The sequence below is a fragment of the Callorhinus ursinus genome, unplaced genomic scaffold (genome assembly GCF_003265705.2).
Source record: "Callorhinus ursinus isolate GAN/ISIS: 27379988/994484 unplaced genomic scaffold, GSC_fseal_2.0 scaffold4, whole genome shotgun sequence".
NCBI classification, from domain to species: domain Eukaryota; kingdom Metazoa; phylum Chordata; class Mammalia; order Carnivora; family Otariidae; genus Callorhinus; species Callorhinus ursinus.
The window spans coordinates 1,204,603-1,231,079 of NW_027397066.1; the positions used below are offsets into that span (position 1 = coordinate 1,204,603).

General features: G+C 52.3%; 1 protein-coding gene, 2 long non-coding RNA genes and 1 pseudogene across 3 annotated transcripts in view; 2 read left to right on the top strand and 2 right to left on the bottom strand.

The window, feature by feature from the left end:
• Positions 1–552: 552 nt before the first annotated feature.
• Positions 553–4,528, bottom strand: LOC141372560 (uncharacterized). The gene is made up of 3 exons (XR_012377820.1): positions 3,786–4,528; positions 1,073–1,327; positions 553–977 (listed from the first exon to the last, which is right to left on the bottom strand). It is a non-coding gene; the product is annotated as an uncharacterized lncRNA (long non-coding RNA).
• Positions 4,529–13,826: 9,298 nt separating this feature from the next.
• On the top strand, positions 13,827–14,512 carry LOC112836035 (ER lumen protein-retaining receptor 1 pseudogene; annotated as a pseudogene).
• Positions 14,513–17,371: 2,859 nt separating this feature from the next.
• On the top strand, positions 17,372–20,458 carry NICOL1 (NELL2 interacting cell ontogeny regulator 1). The gene is given in 5 exon segments (XM_025887361.2): positions 17,372–18,137; positions 18,885–18,913; positions 18,916–19,038; positions 19,238–19,326; positions 20,345–20,458. Coding segments are annotated over 5 exon segments (414 nt in total). The 5' UTR covers positions 17,372–18,030; the 3' UTR covers positions 20,411–20,458.
• The window catches only part of LOC141372561 (uncharacterized), a 13,382-nt gene continuing 6,138 nt past the window's right edge, over positions 19,234–26,477 (bottom strand). The window contains exons 2-3 of the long non-coding RNA XR_012377821.1: positions 21,481–21,819; positions 19,234–19,355 (exon numbers count right to left, since the gene is read on the bottom strand). This is a non-coding gene — a long non-coding RNA (uncharacterized lncRNA). The remainder of the gene's footprint in view (positions 19,356–21,480; positions 21,820–26,477) is intronic.

The following is a 26,477-nucleotide window of genomic DNA, read 5'->3' on the forward strand; positions in this document are numbered from 1 at the left end:
AGTCGAGGAGAATCTTCCAGAAACTATTGTCTCAGTAGCAGATCAAATTGGCCTAAAGAGTGTTCTGAGCCCACCTAACAAAATGTAAAAGGAAGACCCAAAAGGATCAAATCGTGTCCAAGTAACTTAACTGCATTCCAGAACAAGCTCAAATATATATATAGGAATAGAAAATCTGTTTCCCAACATTGTAAAATTTACAATATCTGGCATCCATAAAGCTTACCATAAATGCAAAGAGGCAGGTAAATACAACTCATAATGACAGGAAAAAATTAGTTATTCAGAACTGAACTAGAAATGACACAGATGATAGAATCAGTAGACAAAGACATTAAAGTCATAACTGTATTCCGAATGTTCAGGAAGCTACAAGAAAGATTACAAATGTTAAGTAGATGTGTAAAATTGTTGAATCACTATATTGGACACCTGAAACTAATAACACACTGTATGTTAACTCTGCTGGAATTAAAAAAAAATGTTAAGTAGAGATAAAAAAAAAACCCCAAATGAAAGCATATGTCCATATAGAGACTTATAGGTGAGTATTCAGAGCAGCTTTATTTGTAATAGCCAAATACTGGAAATTACCGAAATGTCCATCAACAGGTAAATGCAGAAACTGTGGTTTTTCCATACAATGGAACATTACTCACTAATAAAAAGGAATGAAGTATTGATTGATACACCCAACAATGTAGATAAAACTCAATATAATTATACTAACTCAAAGAAGACAGGCAAAAAATAGAATATATGAATCTACTTACATAACACTGCAGAAAATGCAAACTAGTCTATAGTAACAGAAAGCAGATTGGTTGGTGGTTGTCCTTGTGGGGAGCTGCCTGGTGAGGGAACGTTGGGGGTGATGAGTATGTTCATGACCTTGATCGTGGTGATGACATCATACGCGTATACACATGTCAAAATTGATCAGATCGTTATTGTATGTCAGTCATGCCCAAATGAACCTGTAAAAAAGTGACAAAATGAACTTAATACCTACATCCCTCTGTAAATACAGATCTTTTGGGTATTTTATCTAGAACAGTTTAACTCCGTTTACCCTTTCCTGATGTATGCGTTGTCAGATATCTTGTGTCTATTTATCTTTTTGTTGTGGTTTAATGTAGTCGTATTTTCTTTATCTTTCCCACCAGATGTTCTTCTTGCCTTGCTCCTCGCTTACCCTCAGATCTTCCGTCTGGGATCTCTTTATCTCAGATGAACTCAGATTAACTCAGATGAACTACATCTTCTGGAATTTCCTTCCCGAAGACCTTCTGTGTCTGAACATGTCTTTATTTTGCTTCATTTTTTTCTTTAAAAATATAAGTAAACTTTTTTTTTGTGAATACATATGGAAATATGCACAAATCATAAATGTGCAGTTGAAATTGCACAAAATAAATACATCTGAATCAAGGACTAGAGTATTACCCACACCCTGGAATCACCCAATTGCACCCTCCCTGTGTAATCCTTGTAATGTGCTGCTGAATTCTGTTTGCTAGTATTTCGTTGAGGATTTTTGCATCCGTGTTCATCATGGATGGTGGTCTATAGTTTTGTTTTCTTACAGTGTCTCTGTCTGACTTTGGTATCAGGGTAAGCCTGGCCCCATAGAATGAGTTGGGAAGTTTCTCTCCCCTTTAATTTTTGGGAAAAGTTTGGGAGGGACTGGTGTAATTCTTAAATGTTTGGTAGAATTCACCTGTGAAGCTGTCAGGTCCTGGGCTTTGCTCTGTTGGGAGATTTTTGATTACTGATTCAGTCTCCTTACTAGTCGTAGGTCTAGTCAGACTTTCTGTGTCTCTGTGATGTAGTCTTGGTAGGTTCTGTGTTTCCAGGAATTTGTCCACTTATCTAAGTTATCCGATTTGTTGGTGTACAACTCTTCACAGGACTCTGACAATCCTTTTTATTTCTGTAGAATCGGTAATAATGTTCCCACTTCATTTCTGACTTTAGTAATCAGTCTTCTCTCTTTTTATTCTTAGCCCGTATAGCTAAAGGTCTGTCAACTTGGATGATCTTTTCAAAGGAGCAGCTTTTTGTTTCATGGATTTCCTCTATTGTTTTCCCATTCTCTATTTTGTTTATCTACACTCTCTTCTTTATTATTTCCTTCCTTCCACTAGCTTGGGGTGTAGTCTGTTCTTTTCTTCCTAGGTCATTAAGTAGTAAACTCAGATTGTTGATTTGAAATCTTTTCTGTTTTTAAATATGTTTATAGCTATAAATTTCCCCTAATGCTTAGCATTGTTTTCACTGCATTCCATAGTTTTGTTGTGTTGAAGATTTTCATCTTCATCTGTTTCTAAGTATTTTCTAATTTTCTTGTGATTTCTTCTTTGACCAACTGATTTAGGAGTATGTTACTTAATTTCCACAAATTTGGGAATGTTCCAGTTCTCCTTCTGTTCCTGATTTCTATCTTCATCCTGTGGTGGCCAGAGAAGACACTTTGTATGATATCGACCTTTTAAAAAACTACTGAGACTGGGATGCCTGTGTGGCTCAGTGAGTTAAGCGCCCGCCTTCGGCTCAGGTCATGATCTCAGGGTCCTGGGATCGAGCCCCGCGTCGGGCTCCCTGCTCCGCGGTGAGTCTGCTTCTCCCTCTGCCTCTGCTCCTCCCCCTGCTTGTGCACTCGCTCTAGCTCTCTCTCGGACAAATAAATAAATAAAAACTACTGAGACTTACCACGTGGTCTCACACACGGTCTGTCCCGGAAACTGTCCCGAGTGCCCGTGAGAACGCGTGTGGGGTTGTCGCTGGGCGGGTGCTCTGTGTGTCTGCTGCATCTGGTTGGTTGCCTGGGGTTAGTCCTCTGGGCCCTTATTATCTTCAGTCTGGTTGTTCATGCACTACTGAGAGTGGGGGACTGCCATCTCCAACTGTTACTGTACTTCTGGCCATTTCTCCTTTCAATTCCGTCAGCTTTTGCGTCATATAGTTTGATGGTCTGTCATTGGGTGTGTGAATGTTTATAATTGTTATATTTTCTTTTACTGAAATGTTATTAATATATACTGTCCTTTGTCTCTTGTAGCCGTTTTTGAATTTAAGTCTGTTTTGTCTGATGTGAGTGTAGCCACCCCTGCTCTCCTCTGGTCACTATTTGCATGGAGTATGTTTTTCCATCCCTTCACTTTCAATCTATTTGTGTCTTTGGATCTCAAGTGAGTCTCTTGTAGACAACCTATGGTTGGATCCTGTGTTTTTATCTATTCTGCCCATCTCTGTCTTTTGATTGGAGAGTTTAATCCTTTTACATGTAAGTAATTACTGATTAAGGAGGGACTGACTTCTGTCATTGTGCTGTTTTCTATGTGCATTATAGATTTTTTGTCTCTCATTTCCTGCATTACTGTCTTCTTTGTGTTTAGTTGCTTTTTTGTAGTGAATCGCTTAAATTCCTTTCTCCTATCCATTTGTGTATATTCTATAGCTGTTGTCTCTATGGTTACCATGGAAATAAAGTTATAACACTCTAACTTTGCTTTATAACAGCTTAACTTCAACAACATGCAAACACTCTGCTCCTTTACAGCTCTGTCCCCACCCCTTTCAGTTGTTGATGCCACAAAATTACATCTTTATACATTGTGTGCCCCAGACATGAGCTAGTAATTATCTAAAATGCATCAACCTCTTAAATTTTGCAGAAAACAAAATGTGGTTACAAACCATTGTTATAATAGCTTATATAGTATTATAAGTTGACTAATTGAATATAATAAAAAAATAGCTTATGTAACTGCCCACATATTCACCTTTCTTGAGATCTTTATTTCTCCATATGGCTTTGAGATACTGTCTAGTGTCCTTCCATTTCACCCCGCAGGACTCCTTGAGCATTTCTTCCAAGGCATGTGTAGTGATCACATCTCCCTCAGCTTTTCTTTATCTGGGAATGTCTCAGTCTCTCCCTCACCCTTGAAGGACAGTTTGGCCAGATGCAGGATGCTGGGTTGACAGGTTTTTCCTTTTAGTTCTTTAAATATTGGCCCACCGTCTTCTGGCCTCTAAAGTTTCTTATGAGAGATGTGCTCACTGACCTTATTGAGGATCCCTAATATGTGATGAGTACACACAAGCTTTCAAGATTCTGTCTTTATGTGATGCCTGGGTGGCTCAGTCAGGTAAGCGTCTGCCTTCGGCTCAGGTCATGATGGTCCTGGGATCGAGTCCTGCATTGGGCTCCCTGCTCAGTGGGGAGCCTGTTTCTCCCTCTGCCTGATGCTCCCCCTGCTTGTGCTTGCTCTCTCTCTGACGAATAAATAAAATCTAAAAAAAAAAAAAAAAAGAAAGAAAGAAAAAGATTCTCTCTTTATCTTTGGCTTTCAAAAATTTGATTATGGTGTGTCTTGGTGTTGATCTCTTTGATTCATATTACTTGGAGTTTATTGAGCTTCTTGGATATTTGTATTTAAATATTTCATCAAATTTGGGAGTTTTCAGCCATTATTTCTCCAAATATTCTCTCTGCTCCTTTCTCTCTCTCTCTTCCTTCTGGACCCCCACAACGTGTATGCTGGTCTGCTTGATGGTGTCCCACAGATCCCCTGAGCTCTGTTCACTTTTCTTCAGTCTTTTTTCCATCTGTTCCTCAGACTCAATAATTCTGTTGTTCTCTCTTCAAGTTCATGGATTCTTTATTCTGCCTGCTCAGATCTGCTGTTGAATCTCTAGTGAATTTTTCATTTGTTACTGTGCTTTCCAGCTCCAGAATTTTTTAGTTTCTTTCATGCATTTTCTATCTTTTTATTGATATTTCATTTTGTTCACACATAGCTTTCTTGACTTTCTCTACATCCTCTTTCAGTTCCTTGAGTATCTTTTTCTAAGATTTTATTGTTTTTAGTAATATCTGCACCCAATGTGGAGTTTGAACTCACAACCCTGAGATCAAGAGTCATATGGTCTTCTGACTGAACCAGCCAGGCACCCCTCTTTGAGCATCTTATAGTTGTTTTAATGTTTTTGTCAGTAGATCTGCCATTAGGTCTTTTTCAGACAGTTTCTGTTGATTTTTTTTTTTATCCCTTTGAATGGGATGCTTTCCTGTTTCTTTGTGTGCCTTATGATTTTTTGTTGAAAACTGCACATTTGAATCTAACAATGTGGTGACTGTGAAAATCAGATGTTTTCCCTTTCCCCAGGGTTTGCAATTTTGTGTTATTGTTTTGATTATTAGTTTTATTTTTTAACTGCTGTAGGCTGTCTCTGGGCTAAGGATCAGCCTGAGGTGTCACTTAAGGTCTTCTCAGGTCTTTCCTGAGCCTTTCCCTGGATATGCATGGTCGCTTTCTAATTTTCCCCTTATGTGCAGTTTTTTTTTTAATATATTTATTTATTTGACAGAGAGAGAGAGACACAGCGAGAGCAGGAGCACAAGCAGGGGGAGTGGGAGAGGGAGAAGCAGGCTTCCCGCGGAGCAGGGAGCCCCATGTGGGGCTCGATCCCAGGACCCTGGGATCGTGACCTGAGCCGAAGGCAGACGCTTTACCAGCTGAGCCCCCCAGGCGCCCCACGTGCAGTTGTTTTTTGACGACAACTTACTGTCTGGCTCCCAAAAGGAGGAAAAAGAGGAAGGTAAAATGAGTGGGGAGAGAAAGGGCTCCAGCCTTTCCCCAGAAGGCACTTCAGCCGCAGGGAGAGGGGCTCGCAGCAGTGGCCGCCCACCTCTGGGCCTGCACCTGTGTGATCAAAAGCAGTCCTCAAAGCACAGAGCCCTGATATTCGGAGGACAGGGTCCTTTTTGCCCACCCAAACTCCTGCACGCTATGTGCTCGCTGCTCCAGAAACTCAAGCTCAGCTGTGTGCTGTGAGGCTGGGGCTGGGGGCTGAGGTAGTTGCTACTGTGCTAAGAGCTGAAACGGATTTGAATTAACCACAATTTACCTGATGTTACACACATTCTGCCGCTGCACCTGTTGACCAGGACGGGAGATGGAGTTCTGGTGTTTCCTGCTGTGCCATCTTCCCAGAATCTTCCAACCCGTCAAATTCTGTCACCTTTCCTGCTCCCGATTTCCTGATATAGTCACTTTTTTTTTTTTAAGTATAGCTACTTTAAAACCTGTGTCTGATAATTTTTGTGTTTCTGATCATTTGTGGTCATTCTCTTTTTTTCCACACATGGCGCTTTGCTCCCTTGTGCACTTGATTTGCTTTACTATGTACTACTCATTGCCCTTGAAAAATTATTGGTTAGATTTCCAAGGCCTATGATGTAGATACCTTTCTCCTGGGATCATTCGAATTTGCTTCCACCAGTTGCCATGGGCAGAGGTATTTTAAGACAATTGCAAAACCATTTTAAATCATTTTAAAATAATTTCATTGCTGCAAACCATTTAACTGTAGGAAACAAACTGCGGGTTGCTGGAGAGGAGGTGGATGGGGGGATGGGGTAAATGGGTGATGGGCATTAATGCAGGAGGGCACATGTGATGAGCACTGGGTGATATATGCAAGTGTTGAATCACTAAATTCTACCCCTGAAACTGATAGTACACTATATGTTAATTAACTTGAATTTAAATAAAATCTTGAAAGAAAAAAGAAAAATTTCATTGCTATTGCTTGAATTTTCTTAGCACATTATTTGGTATAAAAGTTGGTTGCAATTCCACACCACAGCAAGCCCTTGTGTTACAGCCTCTCAGGGGTGGGTCTTCTCTTCCCTTCTCCCTCAATATGAAGACAGCGCACTCCTGGGCCTGTGGGCAAGGAGAGAAGGACTGGGCAGAAAGCCCTGGCTCCCACTTCTATCCTCCCAGCCCTGCCCAGCTATTAAAGCCGCACCTGAGTTAACCTGACCTGATCCTCTGCACCTTGGACTCACACCTCCCTGTCTCCCCCAGGCCAAACTTGATGTCATCTTTGTCTCTTCCTGTTCTCTCACATACTTTGTGTATACAGGACTCCCATGGCTCTACCTCTCCACCTTGGTCCTCCCTCTGGGAAGGTGAATGCAGGGGTGGAGGGGGGATGAGGGTATGTTGACTGCTGGGAATTGGGGATGGTGGGCCTGTGGGTGCATGTGGTCTGGAAGGAGAAGGTCCTTGGGATATGGTCCCAGGAAGATCCCAAGGCAAGCAGAAAGCAGCTGATCCAGCCTCTTTGAGGCTTCTAAGAGCAGTGTCTACATGTGTCCAGACCCACACCCTGGTCACAAAGTGGTGGTGGCCAGAGAACAGTATGGAGGAGTTGAGGGCTCTGGGTGTCGGGGTGGAGGGCATCAACGGATTCATTCCCAGAGGCACCTGGCTGGCCCAGTCAGTTGAGCATGCAACTCTTGATCTCAGGGTCATGAGTTCGAGTCCCACATTGGGCATAGAGATCACGTAAAAAAAAAAAAAAAGATTCATTTTGGAGTCCAAGATGGTGAAGGAGTAAGAGAACTTAGTTTCATCTGGTCCCAGGAATTCAGCTAGATAGCTACCAAATCATTCTGAACACCTGCGAACTCAACCAGAGATTGAAGAAAAGAATAGCTACAATTCTCCAAATAGAAAAGCAACCACTTTCTGCAAGGTAGGAGGTGTGGAGAAGTGAATCTGAAGCGATATATGGGAAGATAGCTCATTCTCTCTCAAATAAATAAAATCTTTAAAAAAAATCCAGGAGGCACAGAGAACCCCATAAATCAATAAAAGTAGGCCAACACCCTGACATATAATAGTGAAGCTTGCTAATCTCAGAGACAAAGAGAAAATCCTGAAAGCAGCTCGGCACAAGAGGTCCATAACCTACAAGGGCAGAAACATTAGACTGGCAGAAGACCTATCCACAGAGACCTGGCAGGCCAGAAAGGACTGGCATGATATATTCAGGGTGCTAAATGAGAAAAATATGCAGCCAAGAATACTTTATCCAGCTGGGATGTCATTCAAAATAGGAGGGATAAAAAGCTTCCAGGACAAACAGAAACTAAAAGAATTTGTGATCACCAAACCAGCCCTACAAGAAATATTAAAAGGGGTCCTCTAAGCAAAGAGACACCCCAAAAGTAACATAGACCAGAAAGGAACAGAGACAATATAAAGTATCAGTCACTTTACAGGTAATACAATGACACTAAATTCATATCTTTCAATAGTTACTCTGCATGTAAATGGGCTAAATGTCCCAATCAAAAGACACAGTGTATCAGATTGGATTAAAAAAACAAGATCCATCGATATGCTATTTGCAAGAGACTCATTTTAGACCCAAAGACACCTCCAGACTTAAAGTGAGGGCGTAGAAAACCATTTACCATGCTAATGGACACCACAAGAAAGCTGGGGTGACAATCCTTAGACAAATTAGATTTTAAACCAAAGACTATATTAAGAGATGAGGAAGGACACTATATCCTACTTAAAGGGTCTATCCAATAAGAAGATCTAACAATTCTAAATATTTATGCCCCTAACATGGGAGCAGCCAATTATATAAGCCAATTAATAACAGAAGCAAAGAAACACATCAACAATAATACAGTAATAGTAGGGGACTTTAACACCCCACTCACAGCAACAGACAGATCATCTAAGCAGAAGATCAACAAGGAAATAAGGGCTTTGAATGACACACTGGACCAGATGGACATTACAGATATTGTCAGAACATTCCATCCCAAAGCAACAGAATACACATTCTTCTCTAGTGCACATGGAACGTTCTCCAGAATAGATCACATCCTGAGTCACAAATCAGGTCTCAACTGGTACCAAAATACTGGGATCATTCGCTGCATATTTTCAGACCACAATGCTTTGAAACTGGAATTCAATCACAAGAGGAAAGTTAGAATTCAAATACATGGAGGCTAAAGAGCTTCCTACTAAAGAATGAATGGGTCAACCAGGAAATTAAAGAAGAATTAAAAAAAATCATGGAAACAAATGAAAATGAAAACACAACGGTTCAAAACCTTTGAGATGCAGCAAAAGTGGTTCTAAGAGGTAAGTATATAGCAATACAAGCCTTTCTCAAGAAACAAGAAAGATCTGAAATACACAACCTAACCCTACACCTAAAGGAGCTGGAGAAAAAACAGCAAATAAGGCCTAAACCCAGCAGGGGAAGAGAAATAATAAAGATCAGAGCAGAAATCAATGAAACAGAAACCAAAAGAACAGTAGTACAGATCAACGAAACTAGGAGCTGGTTTTTTGAAAGAATTAATAAGGTTGATAAACCCGGGACACCTGGGAGGCTCAGTCGGTTAAGCATCTGCCTTTGGCTCAGGTCATGATCCCCGGGTCCTGGGATGGAGCCCCGCATCAGGCTCCCTGCTCAGCAGGGAGCGTGTTGCTCCCCCTGCTTCGGTACTCTGTCTCTCTCTGGCAAATAAATAAATAAAATCTTAAAAAAAAAAAAAAGATCAGTAAACCCCTGGTCAGACTTATCAAAAAGAAAAGAGAAAGGACCCAAATAAATAAAATCATGAATGAAAGAGGAGAGATCACAACCAACACCAAAGAAATACAAACAATTATAAGAACATATTAGGAGCAACTATATGCCAGCAAATTAGGCAATCTGGAAGAAATGGATGCATTCTTAGAGACGTATAAACTACCAAAACTGAACCAGGAAGAAATAGAAAACCTGAACAGACCTATAACCACTAAAGAAATTGAAGCAGTCATCAGAAATCTCCCAACAGACAAGAGCCCAGGGCCAGATGGCTTCCCAGGGGACTTCTACCAAACATTTAAAGAACAATTAATACCTATTCTTCTGAAACTGTTTCAAAAAATAGAAATGGAAGGAAAACTTCCAAACTCATTTTATGAGGCCAGCACTACCCTGATCCCAAAACCAGACAAAGACGCCATCAAAAAGGAGAATTACAGACCAATATCCCTGATGAACATGGATGTCAAAATTCTCACCAAAATACTAGCCAATGGAGTCCAACAGTACATTAAAGGGATTATTCACCACGACCAAGTGGGATTTATCCCTGGGCTGCAAGGTTGGTTCAACATCTGAAAATCAATCAATGTGATACAATACATTAACAAAAGAAAGGAAAAGAACCATAAGATACTCTCAATAGATGCAGAAAAAGCATTTGACAAAGTCCAACATCCTTTCTTGATTAAAACTCTCCACAGTGTAGGGATAGAAGGTACATACCTTAATATCATAAACGCCATCTATGAAAAACCCACAGCGAATATCATTCTCAATGGGGAAAAACTGAGAGCTTTCCCCCTAAGGTCAGGAACACAGCAGGGGTGTCCACTCTCACCACTGCTATTCAATGTAGTATTAGAAGTCCTAGCCACAGCAATCAGACAACAAAAAGAAATAAAAAGCATCTGAGTCACAAAGAAGAAGTCAAACTCTCACACTTCACAGATGATATGATACTCTATGTGGAAAACCCAAAAGTCTCCACCCCAAAACTGCTGGAACTCATACAGGAATTCAGTAAAGTGGCAGGATATGAAATCAATGCACAGAAATCAGATTTCTATACACTAACAAGAGACAGAAGAAAGAGAAATTAAGGAGTTGATCCCACTTACAACTGCACCAAAAACCATAAGATACCTAGGAATAAACCTAAACAAAGAAGCAAAGGATCTGTACTCAGAAAACTATAGAACATTCAAGAAAGAAATTGAGGAAGACACAAAGAAATGGAAAAACATTCCATGCTCATGGATTGGAAGAACAAATATTATTTTTTTTTAGGATTTTATTTGTTTATTTCAGAGAGAGAGAATGAGAGACAGAGAGCATGAGAGGGAGGAGGGTCAGAGGGAGAAGCAGACTCCCCGCTGAGCAGGGAGCCTGATGTGGGACTCGATCCCGGGACTCCAGGATCATGACCTGAGCCGAAGGCAGTCCCTTAACCAACTGAGCCACCCAGGCGCCCTGGAAGAACAAATATTATTAAATGTCTATGCTACCTAGAGCATTCTACACATTTAATGCAATCCCTATCAAAATACCATCAAGGTTTTTCAAAGAAGTGGAACAAATAATCCTAAAATTTGTATGGAACCAGAAAAGACCCCAAATAGCCAGAAGAATGTTGAAAAAGAAAAGCAAAGCCGGTGGCATCACAATCCCGGACTTCCAGCTCTATTACAAAGCTGTAATCATCAGGACAGTATGGTATTGGCACAAAAACAGACACATAGATCAGTGGAACGGAATAGAGAGCCCAGAAATGGACCCTCAACTCCATGGTCAACTAATCTTCGACAAAGCAGGAAAGAACGTCCAATGGAAAAAAGACAGTCTCTTCAACAAATGGTGTTGGGAAAATTGGACAGCCACATGCAGAAGAATGAAACTGGACCATTTCCTTATATCACACACACAAATAGACTCAAAATGGATGAAAGACCTAGAGTCTATTGAAATCCTTGAGGAGAACACAGGCAGCAACCTCTTCGACTTTGGCCACAGCAAATTCTTGCTAGACACGTCTCCAAAGGCAAGGGTAACAAAGGCAAAAATGAACTACTGGGACTTCATCAAGTGGAAAAACTTGCACAGCAAAGGGAACAGTCAACAAAACCAAAAGACAACCGACAGAATGGGAGAAGATATTTGCAAACATTTTATCAGATAAAGGGCTAGTATCCAAAATCTTTATGGAACTTATCAAACTGAACACCCAAAGAACAAATTATCCCATCAAGAAATGGGCAGAAGACATGAACAGACATTTCTGCAAAGAAGACATACAAATGGCTAAAAGACATATGAAAAAATCCTCAACATCACTTGTCACCAGGGAAATACAAATCAAAACCACAATGAGATACCACCTCACACCAGTCAGAATGGCTAAAATTAACAAGTCAGGAAACGACAGATGTCGGCGGGGATGTGGAGAAAGGGGAACCCTCCTACACTGTTGGTGGGAATGCAAGCTGGTGCAATCACTCTGGAAAACAGTATGGAGGTTCCTCAAACAGTTGAAAATAGAGCTACCCTATGACCCAGCAATTGCACTACTGGGTATTTACCACAAAGATTCAAATGTAGGGATCCAAAGGGGTACGTGCACCCCGATGTTTATAGCAGCAATGTCCACAATAGCCAAACTGTGGAAAGAGCCAAGATGTCCATCGACAGATGAATGGATAAAGAAGATGTGGTATATATACACAATGGAATATTATGCAGCCATCCAAAAATATGAAATCTTGCAATTTGCAACGATGTGGATGGAACTAGAGGGTATTATGCTGAGTGAAAAAAGTCAGAGAAAGACAATTATCATATGATCTCTCTCGTATATGGAATTTAAGAAACAAAACAGAGGATTACAGGGGAAGAGAGGATAAAATAAAACAAGACAAAACCAGAGAGGGAGACAAAGCGTAAGAGACTCTTAATCTCAGGAAACAACCTGAGGGCTGCTGGAGGGGAGGGGGGTGGGGGATGGGTAACTGGGGGATGGGCATGAAGGAGGGCACGTGATGTGATGAGCACTGGGTGTTAACGCAACGGATGAATCACTGAAGTCTACATCTGAAACTAGTAATACATTACATGTTAATTAACTGAGTTTAAATAAAAAATATTCATTTCCAGAGCTTCCTGGTATCACTGTAGAGGCCATACTTACGCTGACAACGCCCAGATCCAATCTCCAGCCCGAGGAGGCTCTGAAGCCAGGCCTGGAGAGCCAACGTCTCTAAGGCACAATTTCTGACATGAATGTCCCCCCAAGGGTTCTCTCTGCACCCCTTCACTCCCTCATCTCTCAAGGCGGCTCTCCACAAGGCCAGCGGCGCCCCTCCCCGCCCCCCGCCGGGAGCCTGACCATACCGGGGCCCCCAGGGAGCACTGTCTCTCCCGCCATCTGCCCCCACTCTCCCACTGGCTGCAGTGGCCTCCTCCTCATGTGCCCCTTTGTCCAAGCCCTGATCACGCAGCTCCCCCTCAGGCTTGGGCGTGTGGCCGGCGCTTCCCTGCTCCTGCCCAGGCCAATTTCCTGCCCCCAGCCCCAGGCCCCTGGCACTAGTGTCCTCATGCTTCCCATGCATCTTCTGAAGGCCCTGCAGTTCTAGGTGCTGCAGACACAGCAGGGAGCCAAAGAGACACAGGCTCCTGCCCTCCAGGGCCTGGCACCCCAATGAGAAGATACAGATCAGGGCCCCTCACAGTAGCCCCATGGACAATATGGGCCAAGTCATTCTTCATGAGGGCTCTCCCTGAGCATTGTAGGGCGTCTAGCAGTACCACTGACCTTGACCCAGTAGATCCAGTAGCACCTCTCCCCTGCACCATGACAACCCCAAATGTCTCCAGATAGTGCCAAATATGCTTGAGGGCAAAGTTCTTCCCCTCCCTCCAAGAACTCTGGATACAGTGAAAAATCACCATATCGAATAAAGTGTATCGCGAGACAGAAGGTGAGAATTGTAAGGAGAATTAAAAATGTCAGACAGGGTAAAGGGGTCTAGGGAGGATGGGGGTGTAATGGGATGAATGTTTGTATCCCCCCAAATCTATATTTTGGAGCCCTAACCCCCAGTGTGGCTGCATTTGGAGCAGGGGGGCCTCTCTGGAAAAAATCAAGGTTAAATAAAGTCATAGAGGAGGGGCCCTAGTGTCCTTATAAGAAGAGACACTACCCCAGTGAGCAATCCCCTCACCCCCATTAGGATGGCTCTCATCAAAGAGACAAGAAACAACAGGTAACCAGCTCCCACTTCGGCTCCCCCTCCCAGAGCCCCCTCCCCAGAGCGGAGCCCACCCAGGGGCCCCTCTCCCGCCCCCCCAGCCCAGCCACCCGGCCAGAACCCCACCAGCCCAGCCCTGTCAGACCCCCCTAAAGCATGAAAACCTTCCGAGTCCTGGGAGGCTTCTCCCACCTCCTAGCCATCATCCTGCTACTGCTCTAAATCTGCAAGTCCCGCCCGCCCTTGTGCCGCGATTTCAGGGAAGAGCCAGGTCCTTTTTGCTGTGGTGTTCACTGCCCAATACCCGGACCTCTTCACCAACTACCTCTCACCGTACAAGACATGCATGCAGGTGGTCTACACCGCCTGTTCCTTCACCATAATCTGGACGATTTACAGCAAGTTCAAAGCCACTTACAATGGAACCACGACACATTCCGGGTGGAGTTCCTCGCTGTTCCCACGGCCATCCTGGTGTTCCTCGAGAGATCCTCTGGACCTTCTCCACCTATCTGGAGTCGGTAGCCAACCTGCCCCGGCTGCTCGTGGTGAGCAAGACCAGGGAGGCCGAGACGATCCCGGCCACTACTTGTCCGCGCTGGGCATCCACCCCACGCTCCCTCTCTTCAACTGCATCTGGCGCTACCACTTCGAGGGCTTCTCCAACCTCACTGCCATCGTGGTGGGCCTAGTCCACGCCTAGTCCACACTGTCCTCTACTGCGATTTCTTCTACCTCTCCATCACTGAAGTCCTGAAGGGGAAGAAGCTGAGTTTGCCGGCGTAGCCCTGGGCCCCGCCATCCCGCTCCTCGGCGGCCCGTGAGAGGCGGAGGAAGGCAGCGAACGACCAAGGGCCTTCTGTCCAGGGGTGACCTTTTAAAGAACCAACCTCTCCGCACTCCCCAGTCCCCCTCCTGCCGGGTTTCGGGGGGGCAGTGGAGGACCCAAGTCTTGGGGAGCTCAGGACCTGGGGTGTTTGTAGTTTTTTGCCTTTTGGAGAAGAAAAAAAAATCTTTCCATTAAAAAGAAAAGAAAAGAAACAACAGGTGTTGGCGAGGATGTGGAGAAAAGGGGACCCTCGTGCACTGTTGGTAGGAAGGTAAGTTGATGCAGCCGCTGTGGAAACAGTATGGAGGGTCCTCAAAAAATAAAAATAGAACTTATCCTATGACCCAGCAGTCCTGCCGCTGGGGATGTGTCTTAAGAAAATAAAAACACAAATGTGAAAAGATATCTGCACCTGCCCCCCATGTTCACAGGGCCTCAGCCGCAGAAAGGCTTGGACCGTCCCTGGGGGCAGAGGGGATCTGGGAACACGGTGAGCAGAGAGGGACAGTGGCTGGTGATGATTTAAAAGGTCTTTCCGTCAGGTCAGCAACGTTAGTCACAGCAGAGTGGCCCAAGGGTCCACCTGCAGATAAGTGGATCAACAAAACATGGCCCATCCATAAAGTGGAGTGTTATTCAGCCTTAAACAGGGAGGAGGTGCAGGCACCTGCCACCACCTGGGTGAACCCTGAGGACACTGGGCTCAGTGACATGAGCCAGCCCCAAAGGGACAACACTGGATGGTCTCACTCCCGTGAGTCCCCAGAGGAGTCAGATCATAGAGACAGAAAGTGGATGGTGGGTGTCGGGGAGCTGGGGACGGGAGAGATGGGGAGCTAGTGTTTCCTGGGGGCAGTCTGGGAAGATGAACAAGTTCTGGAGGTGGAGGGTCGGGACGGTTGCACGACAGTGTGAACGTGCTTCCTGCCACCGACTGGACACTTGAAAATGGTGAGAATGGTACCTTTTTATGTTACGTATATGTTACCGCAATTTAAAAAAGGCGTAAGAAGTCCTGGCTGCCTTGGAAGACTGGACCACAAGGGGGCGGGCCACCGGGAGACCGAGCGGCGAGTCAGGAGTCCCGACGCGGGGCGGCGGGCGGCGGCGGAGAGAGGTGCTCTGCGGGCTCTGACCGTGCAGCAGACACGATTTCTAGGGCTGTTGCCGGTCTGGTGTGAGCATCTGCAGGGGCAGACTGCCCTGACCCGAGACAGGGAAGGCTGTGGACAGAGCAGCTGTTTGATCTTGGGGTGGGGAGGAGGGGTGCAATCAGATCGGTTTGGGACTCGCAGACACAGACAAGTCCCTTCTCCACGTGCGGGTGTTCAGGAGGCAGCTGGACATGCGAGTCCGAGGCTGCATGGCTGCTGTGCACGGCCACAACTGCATACGGTCGCAGAGGACGGGACTCTCCGGAGGCGACATGAATAAGTGGGGGGCAAAGGGCTGCCCAGCAGCGCCCTGAGGGGTGCCGCCCTGGGGAGGAGCGCTGGGGGGAGGGGACTGCGGGGCTGCTGGGGCGGGGGGGGGGGGGGGGGTACTGAGTACTGTCCCAAGATGGGCCAGGGTAGCCGAGGTCGCAGGCCAGGCAGGAGTGGGCTCGAGAGAGAAAGGAGGAGAGCGTAGGCCGCGGGGAGAGGTGCAGCCGAGGCGGGGTGGGGCTAGGGACTCTCGAGGTTTGTTTCCCTCGGGTATAAAAAAAAAATCACGGGAGCGCCTTGGTGGCTCGGTGGGTAAAGCGGCTGACTCTTGATCTCCGCTCAGGTCTTAAACTCGGGGTCCTGAGTTCCAGAAAAGAAAAATAAATCACAACCTGTTCGCTGAAGAGAAGGTTCCAACTGAGAGGCGAAAGCCGGTGCCCTGGGGAGGGGACCCCAGCGCTGGGGGGGATGGAGAGAAAGCGAGCTCCGCGGCACCCGCACTCAAGACCCGGACGGCTCCGTCGGCCGCCCCTGGTCCCGCCCCCGACATCCCTTGGCCCCTGGCGCCCGCTCGGTCCCCTGGGCAGGCGCGCGCGGTCGCCGCAGGAGGTCGAGGGTGTGTTCGGCTCGAAGGTCAGGCTGGACCGTGGGCGGAAATGAACCGGAAGAAGAGGATCCCAGGGTGCCGGGGAAGCGGGAGTACGCACGCGATGATGGATCCGCGGTGCCATCGGGACCCCGGGGACGCAGCGCACCAGCAACCCCTCCCTACTGAGCAGGACGCGCTGGACAAGCCTGCAGCGGGGCGGGAAGAGCGTGCTTCCAGAGCACCGCTACCTGAGGTCTACCGGCGCCTTGCTTCTGGGTAGGCTGGGTCCCCCTCCGCGCGTGGACGTGGCTGTGTGCCGGTGCGCAGAGAGCGTAACCGGCACGCGGAGAGGGTGACCGACGCAGGTCACAAGTGTGAGACGGAGAGGCAGAAAAAAGACGAGGCCGAATGGCGTCTTCAGCCCCAGGGGCCCCTCAAGGCTGCAGCGCTGGGCTCCGCCGTCGGGGCTCGAGGCGAGGAAGAGCGCGGAAATGCGCACGTCCGGGATCGCGGCCCATAGTCTACCCCCGCCCAGGCCCCCCGGGAGCGCGCCCGACCCGGAAGAGGAGAGAGTGGCGGTCACGAGCACCGCCCCTCCCCTGGGTCGGGAAGCCTGCGGCCGGCGGGGACCACAGCCGACCAGAGGCCGGGCGCAGGGGGCGGAGACGTAGAGGCGCGGCGCTGCCCCGCACAGCGCGGGCTGCTGGGGTCTCCCGCACGCACGCGGCCGGGACGTGGGCCTGGGGCGCCTTCCGCGGAGCTGCTGGGCTTTGCGGGTAGCCAGTCGACGCCAAGTGGAGCGCGTCCCTTCCAGAGGGGCGGGTGTACCCCGCACGCGTGGGCCCGGCAGGAACCTGAAACCCGCGCGCCTCGGGGAGGGGGGGGCACGCGAGGCTCTTTGCTTCCAACAGCCCTGAGCATTCACGAGGAAGAAAAGGTCACAGAGAAGCCAAGTGACCCCTCCGAGGTCACACAGCCGGGGAAGGTGGTAGGACCTCAAGGCTGGGAGAAATGGGGCCGAAGGAGGAGTGGCAAATAGTTGTCCACGCTCCGAGAGGTGTAAAGGAGGAACCCGGCCGGCCGGAGGGTCAGGGGCTAGGCCGCGCGGGAGTGAAGACCACAGGGTGGATTCCCCACGGCCCCACAGTCTGGCTCGCTCCTGGCCCTGATCTCCCCGGGGCAATCCGACCAGACCGGACCCTGCTGGCCGGCGGGGAGCCTCCCCAGCCCCTGGCGTGCATAGAGCCCCTCCCTCAGGATCGGCCCCAGGGACACCCCGATACTCCGCATTGCTGGACTCTTAACAGCAGATTTCCCGCTTCCTCAGTTTCGCTCCCGTCCGCAGTGGCTCTGGACGCCGCCTCCTCCCGGCAGCCCTCCGGACTCCAACAACTGTGAGCCTGGTGGGGGTGTAGGTGCAGCCCCCGCCAGAGCTGAGCACTCGGAGTCTCGGAGCTTCCTCGGTCCCTTTAAACTGGTGATTCGAGCAGTCTGGGGTTCCCATGACAACGACGGCGGATGGGGGACCCGGGCGGGGTCCGGTCGGAGCGCATGCGCGATGCGCGCCCGACGCAGCACGTCTTCCCGAGTCGCCGGCGCTGCTGTCGCGGGGTCCCTGAACCGCGGTGAGGGCGGGGTGGGGCGTTCGCGGGCCTGGGGGGGCGGGTTGTGGGCTCGGGGGTGCACGGGTGCGGGGGGGGTCCCTGAACTGGGATGAGGGCGAAGTAAGGGGTCTGTGAACCCCGGTGAGGGCAGGATGGGAGGGGTTCGCGGGCCCGGGATGGGGCGGGGTAGTGGGGCTGCTGAACCGGGGTGAGGGCGGGGTGGGAGGGTCCTTGAGCCGCGGTGGGATGGGTTCGGGGGCCCGGGGTCGGCGGGCTGCGAGGATTTCGCGGGCCTGGGGGATGAGGGCGGGGTGGGAGGGGTTCAGGGGTCCGGGGTGGGCGGGGTGCGAGGGGTTCGCGGGCCCAGGGGGGTGAGGACGGGGAGCGGGGTCGGTGAACCGCGGTGAGGGCGGGGTGCGAGGGGGGTGCGCGGCCCCGGGGGGTGAGGGCGGGGTGGGGGTGTGCGTGAATCCCGGTGAGGGCGGGGTGGGAGGGGTTCGCAAGCCCGGGGTGGGGGTGAGGGCAGGGTGCGAGGGGTTTACATGCCCGGGGGAGGGGGGTGAGGGCGGGGTAGGAGGGGTTCGCGAGCCCGGGGGGGTTTGAGGGCGAGGGGTTTACGGGCCTGGGGGGGTGAGGGCGGGGTGGGGGGTCCGTGAACCCCGGTGAGGGCGGGGTGCGAGGGGTTCGAGGGCCTGGGGCGTGAGGGCGGAGTGGAGGGGGTCCGTGAACCCCGGTGAGGGCGTCGCTGACCCCCGCGGCTCGCTGCAGGGCGGCCCCGGCTCCCTGCGCTCGGCCATGGCCCCCCCGCTCCGGTGCAGGCTCCCGAGGTCGCTGCCGCCGTGGCTGCTGCTGCTGAGCGTGGCGCTGCTGGGTTTCCAGGCCCGCGCCGAGCCCGCCGCCGGGAGCGCCGTCCCCGCGCAAAGTACGTGCGTCGTGGAGGGGTCCCCACGGGGCCCTGACGCCACCCGGGCGTGCGAGAGCACGGTTCCTCCCCATTGTTCCCAGCACCTACCTCGCGCCCCTTTCGCGGTCGGGCCCCCGGCCCCCCCTTCGGTGGGAGGTGCTGGGGGGGGTACGGGACTAGGGTGACGTTCCCTCCGCGCTGATGCGCACTCCCGCAGGCCGTCCGTGCGTGGACTGCCACGCGTTCGAATTCATGCAGCGCGCCCTGCAGGACCTTCGGAAGACGGCCTACAGCCTGGACTCGAGGGTGAGCTCCTCTGGCCGGGAGGCAGCTGTCTGGGGGGGAGCGGGGCAAGGACCCAACCTGTGGCACCACCGGTGATCCAACTGCTCTTGGCTCCAGTGTTCTGAGGGGCATTGTGGGCGCAGGTCTCACCCATGAGCGTTTCCAGACCCGGTGAGGGAGGGTGCCCCCTTCCCTAAGGCCTCATTAGGCCTTTTTCTCTATGAGCCACACCCAGGACCTGAGGAAGAACCTCCAGTCTCAGTTCAGCACCCCGCCCCCCCATGGGGCAGTGAGGTCCAGCGGGCAGGGGAAAGAGGGGTCACTTTCCCTGGGTCAGAAACGGGTGTGGGGGGAGGATTGGGCAAGAAAGGGCAGCTTGGGCAGGGCGGTCTGGGAGGCTCCACACCCCCCAGCCTCACCTGGGGAGGGATGGGTGTTAGGCACAGGGTGCTCGGTGCAGGGTCAACGCCCAAGTCTGGGAGGAACACTGAGCCCTCCCACCCTCTCCTGCGTCCTCACTGTGCCTCAGCCAAGGGAGTTTTCACTTAGGACAGAGTTTGGGAATGGGGGAGAATCTCCAGAAGTGGAAAGAAGGGGAGACCCCACCCTGGTTCCCTTTTCTGGCCAGCTCCGCAGGGCCCAGATGGAGGCCTAGAGTGCCTCCAGGATCTGAATCTCACTGAGTCTGGGGCTGGGCTCCTGAGAAGAGCAGCCCCAGCCCAACATGGCGTTGGGGGAGACCCTGAGAGGCAGCATACGGGTTGAAGCTGTCCAGGCCTGGAATGAGCATGTGCAGGGTCCCAGACGGGACAGCTGTGCTGGCAGAAACCGCGGAGGGTCTAAAAGAAGAGCGTGGGAAGGGGTGGAGGCCCACAGGGTAGGAGAGGGTCTGACACTCAGTGTGTTTGGGGGCTCCGAGGTCTCAGGAGCAGGCGGAGAGGGTACTGCTGGTAGCACCCGGAGATGCCTTGCCCTCGGGAGCTGGTGGGCGGAGCGCTGGCACGGCGCCCTGCCCTCACTGCCCCTTGTTGCTTTGCAGACGGAGACCCTCCTGCTGCAGGCCGAGCGCCGGGCCCTGTGTGCCTGCTGGCCTGCCGGGCGCTGAGGATCCTCAGACACCGCTGTTCCTCATCAATAAACACCCGGCCCAGCACACTGTGTCCTGTCTCCCTGTTCTGGCCACCAGAGCCCACCTGCGTCGCCCCCAGTGGTCCCTGGTGTGGGACTTCGTTTCCCCAGCGGTTCCATGTGGGCCACACCAGGGCCTGTGCTGAGCAGATACGCGTGTCTCGCCCCACGTGTGGACCTATACCCACAGGCACTTTGTGGCCACTGCAAGTCAGCCTTCAGACACCTCACTTGCCTGCCTGCCCTCTTGAGGCCAGGGGAGTGTAGAAGCTGGCCTCGTCCCCGGAACCGCTGTCGCTGTGCCGAGCCCCCCGGGGATCCTCTGCGCTGCGTTGGGGATGGCTGTCCTGGGAGCTCCCCGCAGGCCCCCCAGTGGGCCCCCGCATAGCCTAGCCCGCGGTAGCTGTCGGGACAGGCAGGAGGAGCCGGCAGCCAGAGAAGGCTCCTCCGGGCACGGGGAGGGCTGGCATGGTCCGTACAGCCTCCACCCAGCCTGCCGGGCTCCTCCTACAGCCCCAGCCCAGCCCCTGGGCACCAGGGAATAAGAATCTGGGTCTGAATACAAGTGTTATGCCTGTGGGTAACGGGCCCTTACTCATCCACAGGTGTGTGCATAGCGCCAGGCAGGAGCCCTCTGGAGGAAGCAGGTGACCCTCCCTCCGTCCCTCTGTCCCTCCATTCATTCCATCGATGTTTTGTAGTATCAAGTATCCAACCAAGCAATGCCATGGTTGGAAGTGACCGCTGTGGGACACTTGGCCTTTCCGGGGTGTTAGTTCCCTAGTGGTGGCTGCCCAGGGGCACCACGGTGCTCCTGCCAGAGAGGGGAGGATCGCCCCTCTTTAGCTCACAAGTCCCCACCCCAGCCTGTCCGTGTCACCGTGCGTGTGCACACGTTTTCTCAGAGCCTTCCTCCAGGCCTCAGCCCCACAGCACCTGCCCTGCCCTTGCTCCCACCCCAGGACCTGTCCTGTCAGTGCTTTTCTGCCTGGAAGGGCCTGGCATGCTGCTGCCGATCCACGTTGTCTGGACCACACAGAGTCCTACCTTGGTCGTGCTGGGAGGTTGAGCTAGATGTCTGGTGGTGATGATGCCTGTGAACTCTAAAGCAGGCCAGAGAGAGACGAGGGAGTGCTGAAGCTCAGACCAGCCCTCGGTTCTGGAAATGCGCGGGGTACTCGGTGGCAGGGATCAGAATCCTCCAGTCTTGGGGCCCCAGAAAGGAGCGGAGGGCGGACGGAGGCAGGTGTCTTCCCTCCGGGGCCCCGCCCCGACGATGCTGATGTTCCATTGGTTGGCTTCAGTCACGTGGCCATTCCTGGCTGCCGGGGAGGTGGGGATGGACCGCGTTCTCTGCTTGGGTTCTCCGATTTAGCAAAAACAGATCTAGGACCAATGAATACTGTTCAGTATAAAAAGTACAAGTACTTCTAGTGTAAGTACTCGTTAGTATTACGTATGTCCCATGCAGTATTTAGGACATATTTATACTAAAAGTGATTCGTTTACCCAAAATTTAATCTTAACTGGGCACCCTGTAGGTTGTGGGCAGCCACGAGCCCCGGCACAAATTGTGGTTTCCATTACTATGAGAGATAGGGACGGTCTCAGAAAGCCTCTCATAGGAGCACTCTTTGGGAGGGAGTAGGAGCACAAGCTCCCCAGACAGGGCCTGGAGTCGCGGTGGAGGAGCCAGTCTTGAGGTGTGCCCTAGACCCCTGAGCGGGGGAAAGCAAGTGGACAGATATGTGTGGAAAAGGGGACGGAGAGAGAGAGTTAGGAACACAAGGGCTGGCTGGGACCCTTGTGGCTTGGGTGTGGACAGAGCAGAGGTGAGCACTAAGAGGGCAGAGAGGAGGGGTCCCCAGAGGAGAGGGGGCAGCCGAGAGTCATGAAGACAGCTGACACAGGTGAGGGCTTTGGTTAGAAAGGAGGGGTTGTCATGTCACATGCTGCTGAGGTCAAGAAGGGCCAAGCCTGGACCACTAGATTTGGCAGCACTGGTCATTGTTGACCTTGATAAGAAGAGGGTTAATTGTGGGTGGGGAAGGCCTGGATGGGGGTTTCACGGGAGGAGGAGAGGTGGACAGAGTCGGCACAGACAATTCTTGCAAGGAGTTTAGCCTTGCGAGTGGTCAAGGCTGACAGCATTCAGGCTCTGTCCTAGAGCCATGACACCGCTTTCCTGCTCATCTGTAGGCAGATTCAATCAAGAGCATCTGCCACGACTATATATGTAAATATGATTCTAGGCTAAGCAGTGAATTGGGAACACATTATCTTTAGGACAGCTTTAATTTTTTCTGGACTTGATGTTTGCCTTAATGTTCCCACACTGTCTGCCTTTATCACATCCTTAACCTCAAGTCACCTCTAGGCCCCCTGCCAGGCTCTGGACCTCCTGCTCCCAGCCAGCTGGGTACTCCTGCTGCCCATTGCCTACCTTTCACTCTTTTGGTTTGGAGTCACTGTTTCCTAGACCTCTTGTCAGCCCCTCCATGTTGCATGTCTTCAAGCATCTTCCTAGAAAACACTGTGGTAAGTAAACTCTCTGAGCTGGCCTGTCTGAGAATATCTTTTGCAGCATGTTCAATTCATAGCCCCTCCTACCTCCGGGCCTTTGCACAGGCTGTGGTCTCTCCGTGGAGTTATGCACTTGGCCTCCTCCATGACCCACCTCACTCTTTAGTTCCTTATCCTACCTTGCTTTTTGTTTGCTTGTTTGTCCCCAAGGGATACTAGAGCTTTGATCTCTTTTATTTATTTCCGACCCTCCCCTGCTGGATTGGAAAGCCTCAGGAGGACTGGGCTTTGTTCTTTTCAGGGCCCGATAGAAGGTGGGCACTCACTGAGCCTGTGTAGAAGGGAGGGATGGCTGCTGGGTCATGGACTCTGGGTGAGGAGGTTGAGCAGTTTGGGTGCCTGTCAGGAGCTTTTCCCTCCCACCCCCAGGACCCTCTCGGGACTGAAGGTTCACTCAAAGTGCTGGACAGGCTTTAATCCGAAGTCTCGGTCCCTTAGCTGGGGGAAATAATAATAATCATTATTATATTATGGTTGTTCCCTCCTCTTTTCTCTTTGGGCAGCTACTGTCAGTTGCACACTGGGCCTTCCATCTGGTCTGATTTTCTCTTGTCTTCCCATCCCTCGGTCTTTTGGTTCACTTCTCTGGAGACCCCTTGGCCTTCCTCCAGCGCTCCCACTCATCTCTGTTGCTTCCCAGGCCCCCCTGTACCTCTGACCGCTGGTGAAGTTTAGGTCTCAGGTTCCCCCCCCTCCCCCGGCAGGGACAGGCTGGCCCTCAGGGTGTCCTTGGAGGAGACCCAGTGGGTCTGCTCCAGGTTGGGCCCCAGGGTCCCTTCTTCACTTGGGGTGAGGGGTTTTCTGCTAATGCACCGTCCTGTGTTTGGCGCCCCCTCCTAGCATGGAACAGGGGAGGCCCAGGGCACCCACCCTACTCTACCTCTGGAGTCTGGGAGGGGTCCTGGCCTGCACGCGCGCCCCCCTTTTGTGGGCTGGGGTCTAGCTTCGACTGTGATTCCGGGATTGCAGGGGTGCAGGGTGGAATTGCAGGTGGTTGGGGCTGCCCAGGCGACTAGGGTGTGGGTGCAGAGGGGACTCCGAGCAGCAGAAACCAGAGGAGTGCATGGGAGAACGGACCCGGAGAATGGACCCACCCAGCCTCAATTTCCTTGTCTGTGAGATGGGTTCTTGATGCAGGCAGAAGGCGCAGGGTGGGGTGGGGGGGCTTCATGTCACTGGGGAGGGAACAGGCTCAGTGGCGGGCCTGGGACCCTGCTGCCTGGGCAGACCTCCCTTCCCTTTAAGGCCACCCCCACTCGGATCGCTAAAGCCCAGCCCCTGAGGTCTCCAACATCTTCCAGGTGGCTGTCCCTGGTGTCCAGCTCTGTCCCTTCCAAGCTGAGTCTGGCTGTATCCTCCCCACTTCCTCCTGGCACTCTCCAGGGCCCTCTAGACCAGGATGCTGCAGTGCTAGGCTGGCCAAGCTATCTTGGGAGGCAGGGGGTTCAAGACTTGGGGCTGAAGGTGAGGTCAGGCCACCTGGAGGAAGGGACCTCTGCAGATGCAGGGCCTACCAAAGTCAGGCTGAGTGGAAACACAGGTCCTTCCCTCCACCTGTGGGCTTGACTTTGGGGGCCAGAGGAGGGTGGGTGGGTTGGGTAGTAGCCAGCAGAGGCTGTGGCCTTCTAAGGGCTGGGCCACTCTGCACGGAGGAGCCTCTTTGCACCAAGTCTGGGGTCAGAGATCCCTGGATCCTCCACCTGGTCCTCCCTTCTGGCCCCCATCACAGAACAACAGAATGTTTCCCAAATCCCCGATCTGGTGCTCAAGGCCCACATCCAAAGCCCTATCTCCCCTTCCTCTGAAGCCCCTTGACTCCTCTAGGCACATGAGCCACCCCTCCGCATTCCTTGTTTTTCCTGCCTGGATCCCCTGCTTGCTGTTGGCTTTGCCAGGACACGTCTGCCCTCCACCTGGTCAACCTCAGGACACGCTGCAGCCTGGTCCACTGTGGCTGGTTGGGCTCTCGGCAGCGTTCAGACAGCACATGGAGTGATTTCTGAATGACCTGTGTGCTCCTTTGAGATTCTCCACGGTTTCACTTTCTTGTCTTGGAAGATGACAGCCAGGCCCCAGATAAACCCAGGCATCTGGGAAATAGAGTGTGGGGTGACTTCCCAATTTGGCTGCCCCCTTCCACCATGGTCCTTGCGCTGGCGATCCTGGCTGTGGACCAGTTCAGCTCCTGGGTCCGGGGTCCCCCCTACTCTACCCGGGTCCCTTGGCGGGACGCTGGCGAGGGGTCGTCCCCTTCCTAGCCTCTAGGTGATGGTAGCCGCCTGGCTGGGCCCCAGGCAGGCTGAGGGTCCTTAGACCTGGTCCCCTAGGTCTCGACTCCAACCATGCGGGTGTGGTGAACTCGGCTCCAGGCTGCCCTGCGGGGCCACCGCGGGGAATGCGGCGCGTTGCGGGGCGACGCGGGGAAGGGGTGCATAGCTGCAGGGGGCTGGGTTCATAAAGTGTTAGGGGAGGGATCTGAGATTACCTGTCCCCCACCCTCACCCTCACACCCCGCCCCCGGCCCGCAGCGTCGACAGGCAGATAGGGCTCGCAGGGACCCGCAAGGCTCGGCAAGAGCACCCCCCCCCCCCGCACCTGCACCGAGATCGTGGAGCGCATGCGCGGGCCGAGGAGGGCGGGGGGCCGAGCCGGGAGGGGTCCGACCAGCCCAGCGCCCCCCGTGCCCGCTGCGGGAATTCGGTGTCGGAGCGGAGGGTTGCTGTGCTGCGCCCGGACGCGGGGGGCTGCGGGCGATCTGGGCATTAGATCCCGCTCCGACCGTGTACCCGCGCGTCCAGCCCGTGTGGCCCCGGGCGCAGGTTCCCAGGGGCGCCAGGCCGGGGAAGCCGCGGCGCCCCTCCCCGGGGCCCCGGCCGGGCGTCGCATTCAGACAAAGGGGCGGGAGATGGAGATGGAGATGGTTCGGTGACTGCGCCCGGCGGCCGAAGAGGAGGAGGACGCGGCGCCGCGGACTCCAGCGGCCCAGGCCCGGGACCGGGCGCTCCCGGGCCCGCGTAGAGGGGTGGAGGCGCGGAGGTGCAAGGGCCGGGCGGGAGGCGCCCTGCCCGGAGCCCCCACGGGGCGCTCCCTCCGGGCCGGGAACCCGGGTCGCGCGCTCGCTCGTCCCCGGCCACCTCGCGGGGCTCGGCCGCTCCGTCGTACCCCGGGCTGCCCGCGCCACCCCAGCCCAGGCGCACTCCCGCTGGCCGCCCGCACCCGGCCGCCGCGCAGCGCCCAAGTGTGCCATCGGGCGGGCGCGGAGGCGGTGTCTGCTCCCACCCCCGAGATCACATGGTGACCCTCGGCAGCCAATGCAGTGGACGCTAGGACCCTGCGGGACCCCAGGCGCCGCGACTGCACCGGCGCCGCTGCATTATAAATACTTCTCCAAAATGCGGCGCAGCTCCCTGCGCGCGCCCCGGCCGCCCGCCGCCTCCGCCCCGCGCCCCTGAGCCGCCGCC